Source organism: Triplophysa rosa, unplaced genomic scaffold (genome assembly GCF_024868665.1).
Source record: "Triplophysa rosa unplaced genomic scaffold, Trosa_1v2 scaffold393_ERROPOS157946, whole genome shotgun sequence".
NCBI lineage: Eukaryota > Metazoa > Chordata > Actinopteri > Cypriniformes > Nemacheilidae > Triplophysa > Triplophysa rosa.
Genome location: NW_026634392.1, coordinates 108,806 through 114,887, shown reverse-complemented (window position 1 = coordinate 114,887; position 6,082 = coordinate 108,806). Strand labels below are relative to the sequence as shown.

Below are 6,082 nucleotides of genomic sequence, written 5' to 3'. Positions count from 1 at the left end.
CAGTGTTAATTTTGACAGCAAATTTTGATTTAGTTTTAGTCATAGTCTTTTGACGAAAATGCAATTTAGTTTTAGTCACATTTTAGTCAACCCCATCATTTTAGTTTTAGTCTAGTTTTAGTCGACGAAATATGAAAAACATTTTAGTCGAATAAATATACATTATATTTAGTCTACTAAAATCTAAATGGTTTAAATCATTTACTTGGTGTAATTAAATGTTCCATACAAAGATTCAACTGTTTTGACATAATTTACTTCACCTTAGAATAAAATTAAACCAGGTCATTACCTTTATTTTTCAGAAAAGTTCAGTAACTAGATATGCATTGTTGGAACGCAGAGTATTAGACCATGAACGACATGTTCCAGTTCATTCAGTCCCATTTGACTCAATTGACTCGTTAAGTTGGGCGTGTTCATTCAACCAATGAAACGCTCTGACAGGGCACACACTCAAAGGCTATTGGCTCATGGCATGCCTCTTTGAAGTAAGCGCTGCACTGTCTTTGCTTGAGACAGCAATGAATGAGAATAGCTTTCAAAAAGACATATTATATAAATTGTATTACATTTCTTTAGTCATGCAAACATGTTACATACTTGGTTGGAATGTACAGTTCGACTCACTTCATCACTTCTATAATCAGTAGAGGACGGCGCTGGTTTCTTTTGGCTGACTTTGTTGCATTTCACGTTATGCAGCAGCTCGTGTTAAGTTAACATAGGCGCACATAAAAACACTTGAGCTTGCCTTCGTAATGTGTTTCGGGGTGACTCGCCTGCAGTCGCGCTTCAAGTTTGCGGCGTTTTACCGGCGATCGTGAAGGAAAATAAGACGCTTTGTAAACCGCGTGGAGACACAGAATACATGTGTGTGCTTCCCCTTCTCCCAGAGACTTCTCTCTGCCGTTTATATGAGATAAGCAGCACATGCGCGCAATCTGATGTCCGCCAGGTGGGACAAGAATATTTTCGTCTCGTTTTTATTAGTTGACGAAAATGTCAGTATATTTTTATTACAGTTTTCGTTATAATGCATTCATTTTTATTTAGTTATCGTCTCGTTTTCGTCAGTGAAAACATGTCGTTAACGAATACTTTTCGTCATAGTTTTCGTTAACGAAATTAACACTGCAATGTACCAATCAGGACAGGGTCACAACGTCACGGTTACTTACTGACAACATCACAAAGTTACGTTGTGGCAACGTTACTAGATTACGTTGTCACAATGAAAGTGTGGTCATCAAATTACGTAATCATACCGTTGTGACAACGTCAGATAGTTATTAATATATTCATATATAAATGACAAATGCATACTCAAAATTCTGTTAATTTATTGTACAACAGTACACAATAACATTTTATTATTTTGCTTCAACAACTGTGGTTGTTGAGGTGTCAGGAAACGTGATGGGAGAACCCAAGCGCAGGCAGCGGCAATGACGGGGTGAACAAAAAATACTTTATTTGACAAAACACCGAACAAAGGAAATACCCACGAGGGGGTGTCTGACAAGACAAACTAAAATACAAAACTAGAAACAAAAACTTCCCTCAAGGGGGCAAAAACGAACTAAAGTCATAAATAAACACAACTCACATTCAGAGACAGACAGAGCAAGGCAAGGCAGGAACTCAGGGAACCAGCACAACGCACGAGACTGGGCGCCGGCTGCACCGGACTGGACACCGGCTGGATCACCGGCTGGGAAGCCGGCTGCACCGGACTGGACGTCGGCTGCACCGGACTGGACGTCGGCTGCACCGGACTGGATGCAGGACTGGATCCCGGCTGCACCGGACTGGACGCCGGCTGCACCGGCTGGGACGCCAACTAGGCAGCGCTCACTGGTGGCTGGGTAGGGTTCAGCATCCCCCTCCTCGGCTTCTTCTTCTTGGCCCGGCCCACAGGACGTGTGGCCAGCTGGAGAGAAGCGATGGGGAGCCCGGTTAGCTCCGTACCGGTGGAGTCGGACGGGGAGTCCCACGACTCCCTTCGTCCACGCCGGCCACAGATGCTGATGGGCGGAGGAGGAGCTGCCGGGGGAGAGGAGGATGGCGTGGTGACACCCAAAACACCGACCTGTAAGGGGCTATCCTCCTGGATGGTCGCCAGCCCCGTGAGAGGCTCCGCCATGGACATTCCCCTGGACTCCTCACGATTCATCGCGAATTGGACCTGTTCCACGAAGCCCAGGGGTCTCAACCGGCGCATCTCCGCTGGCTCGAAGGGTTCATCGAGGCAGCTGTTGAAGATTACCTTCAAGTCCATGGCGAAGTCCTTCACGGGGTCCCCCTCTGGCAGAAGCCGAACAGGACGTGAGCCTGGTGGCTCCTGAACGCCTTGTTCGACTCCTCCATGCTGCCTGCTGGGTTCTGAAGGGGCTCGGTCATTCTGTCACGAGATGAGTGGTGAGAAAGAACCCAAGCGCAGGCAGCGGCAATGACGGGGTTAACAAATTAATTTTTTTATTTAACAAAACTCAGAACAAAGGAAATACCCACGAGGGGGTGTCTGACAAGACAAACTAAAATACAAAACTAGAAACAAAAACTTCCCTCAAGGGGGCAAAACCGAACTAAAGTGATAAATAAACACAACTCACATTCAGGGACACACAGAGCAAGGCAAGGCAGGAACTCAGGGAACCAGCATAACGCACGAGACATGAACAAGCACATACAATGACCGACCACAGGACAATGAAACAAGAGGGCATTAAGTAGGGAACACAAACGAGGGATAATAACACAGGGCAGGTGAGGGTAATGACACATAGCAGGGAAGCAATACAGGAAACGAGAGGGGCGGGGCCAATGAAAAGACATGAGAAAACACATGGAGTGTCAAAAGATAAACACCCCATGGTTTTCTCACACAAAACCAAAGGCTTTGCCACGACTCTGCCACAAGACCAAGAAATCCATGACAAGAAAGAGCTTAGTCGTGACATTTTAACTGTGTTCTTAAAGGTTAGTGTCAAAATTACATGAGCAGCTACTAGTTGACCTCAAGGTGAAAGTATCATGGCAGAGCATTAGAATCGACTAGTTTTTTCAACCTCAGCAAAACCCAGAATTTTTATTAACCCGGGGGTGTCCAAAGTCGGTCCTGTTTAGCTCCATCTTGGCTCAACGCACCTCTTTAGAAGTTTCAATTATGCTCAGTGAAACCTTGATTAACTGGTCCAGGTGTGTTTGATTAGGGTTGAATCTAAACTCTGCAGGACAGTGGCCCTCCAGGACTGATTCTGTAATCCCCTGAATTAACCCACCTGGCCTGAGAAAATGAAAAAGAGGGAGAGGCATGTGCTTTTACTAAGGCTGTCAACGTTAATTCGTTAATGTATGCGGTTCATTTTTTTTCAGATTACCGCGTTAAAATATTTAATGCAACTAACGCAGCATCCGTTTATTTTGTCATCCTTTGTCTAGCGTTACATTATATAATCATGCTCCTATTCATGTAAGGGGCCTTTAAACCATTTAAGCACGATTTGTAACAGTTGAGGCGTTCAGTGTAGATAGACAGCTTCTAGCTGTGGGAAGCGGCGCAATGCGACAGCGGTCCCATCTGGTGTATACAGTCACAGACTAAAACCTATGTCAGTGAATCTCTGTCAGACAGCGCACCAATATTAAATTCTCTTTCGTGCTTGAATAAACAAAACCACAAAAGATTATGCCAGAAAGCCCGTTTTGTCTAGCATTTTTGTAAGCACAGACTTCAACGTGTTAAATAAAATCCTAAATGAATGCAAAAGGTTGTGGAAATTGGAAAGGGCGTCAGATCTGCGTGCGGCAGCTCTTAAAGGGGCCACATTCTTAAACCTGCTTCTGTGTCTCCTGTCATTAATGTTGAACAAAGAACAAAAGAAAAGAGGAAATCAATGTGTTTTGTAGCTTTAATTCTGTATTTAATTTAGAATTTAGCATGAAAGACTGTGAAGTGTTTGAAAGCTTAATTCAATGTCTGTATATTTCCTACCTGTTTGATATGACAGCTCTCAATTATACTGTAATGTTGATCGGCTATTATTAATGTTAAAATATAGAAAAAAACAATCAATTGAATGGAGACATCAGTTGCAGTACTAATATCAGAATGTTGGCTTTCATTAATAAAATGATTAGGGCTGAAACGATTCCTCGAGTAACTCGAGTTATTCGAATACAAAAAATCATCGAGGCAATTTTTGTTGCCTCGAAGCCTCGTTTAATCCATTTAACTACAGTACACACGGAGCACTGCGTTTCCCCACGGACCGTTATTACTGACGCACAGCCCGCTAAACTCTATTCATGTTACAGGGCTCTGAAGTCTCATGCAAATGCATTCACCGTGAGACACACGCATTTTAGTATGTTCACACGCTCACACGTATTTCTCATGCTGATAAATAACTGATAGCTTATAGGGCTGTGACGGTTGCCGTAACAACCGCACCACCGCGGTGGTAAAGTGCCATGACTGTTGCAAACTGCCACCGGCGGTAGTGCACGTCACTCTGACAAATATAGGTGTAATAAATATGAGAGTTGCTTTCTTATATCATTTAAGTTTTCATTATTTACTGATGTTCAAATGTTTTATATGCTGTAGTGTGCCGTTTCACTGATGGATTTGCGCGTTAAACATTGACGGATGTTTCATCCTCATTTATTTCAGATATCATATTTCAATTATTTAACAATTTCAAGTATTTAAATAAGGTCTATATTTCTCTTCCACTCGTCATGTGGTTGCTACACGCAAATATAATAATATAAATATTATTTATATAAATAATATATATTTCTCAACCACCGCGGTCGATTTGTCTATTACCACCGTGGTGGTAAAAAACTGCCACCGTCACAGCCCTAATAGCTTATTGAAATGGTGAACTGATATTTTACTTAGTTTTAGTCTATTTTACGAGTGAAACTTGTTTTCCGGCTGCATTGAGTCCATCAAACTAGATGCGGACTAGTGGACACCGAATCCTGTTATTTACACATTTCATCTGTCTGGTCTGCGTGACTGAGTGAATGAACTGCACAGTTTAACGTGCTACACGCGTGATGCTCATGAATTTGTCTGCGTCTGCGCTGAATGAGGACATGAACTTCACCTCCAGAGTTGCGCTGAGAGTTTATTTCACAAACATGTTATTGTTTGAGTGAAGAAACAGACATACTAAAAAATAAGCGTCTTCTGACAACCTGCCAAAATAAAAGTCATAGGCTATTGTTTGAAATTATTATTTCCATTTTTATTCATGTTTCTTATTTATATATTTGTATTATATTGCATTTTGAATTTAATATGGCAATGGAATGTACTAAATGGGTTTAGTTTTCACAGATATTAATGTATGCTATTTCAGCAATAAAAACTAATTGTTCTAAAAAGGAAACAAATTAGTTGTTTTACTCATTTTAAGAGACCTGTCTTATTTTCTCTTGTATATTTAGTATTGCTTTTTAATAAAGAAAAAGTACTTATTATCCGAATACCCGATTAATCGATGGAAAAATCAGTAGAATACTCGATTAGTAAAAGAATCGATAGCTGCAGCCCTAAAAATGATGTTGTTAAATAAATATCTTGTTTCTACATTAATTTGAAGAATAAATGTGAAATTATTAGAATGTAAAAGTATATTTAAAAACATTAATGTTATGTGTGATTAATCGTGATTAATCACAGAAAAACTGTGTGATTAATCAGATTTTTTTTAATCAATTGACAGCACTAGTTTTTACTTATTTTGTCAGTAATGTCTTTGACAGGAATATTCCTCAAATGGAAAAACATAGTTTTTCATAGCATAATCTTAGACTGGATGCGATTGCAGTTTTACAGAACACAATCTCAGAATGACATTATGTTGTTAAGATGCTTACTGTAAATGTCAGAAATCATCACTGTACTGAGGCAATATTGTTTTTTTCTAGGCTTTATTGGCATGTTGATGCGCCATCATTGGCTGCTGGTTGGTGCCTGTGGCTGGGTGCTACTCATCCTAATCTTCATCAGCAAGTTTATTAACTTCAGCATCAGAATGCCAGATGGTATGTGTTTAGCGCT

The 6,082-nt window shown here is 40.9% G+C and overlaps 1 protein-coding gene across 1 annotated transcript in view; it reads left to right on the top strand.

Annotated features, from left to right (window-relative positions):
• Positions 1-6,082, top strand: part of chst10 (carbohydrate sulfotransferase 10) — a 57,780-nt gene that overhangs the window by 34,698 nt on the left and 17,000 nt on the right. The window contains exon 2 of the mRNA XM_057328175.1: positions 5,950-6,066. Within this exon, the coding sequence (XP_057184158.1) occupies positions 5,961-6,066 (106 nt within the window). The 5' untranslated portion in view covers positions 5,950-5,960. The remainder of the gene's footprint in view (positions 1-5,949; positions 6,067-6,082) is intronic.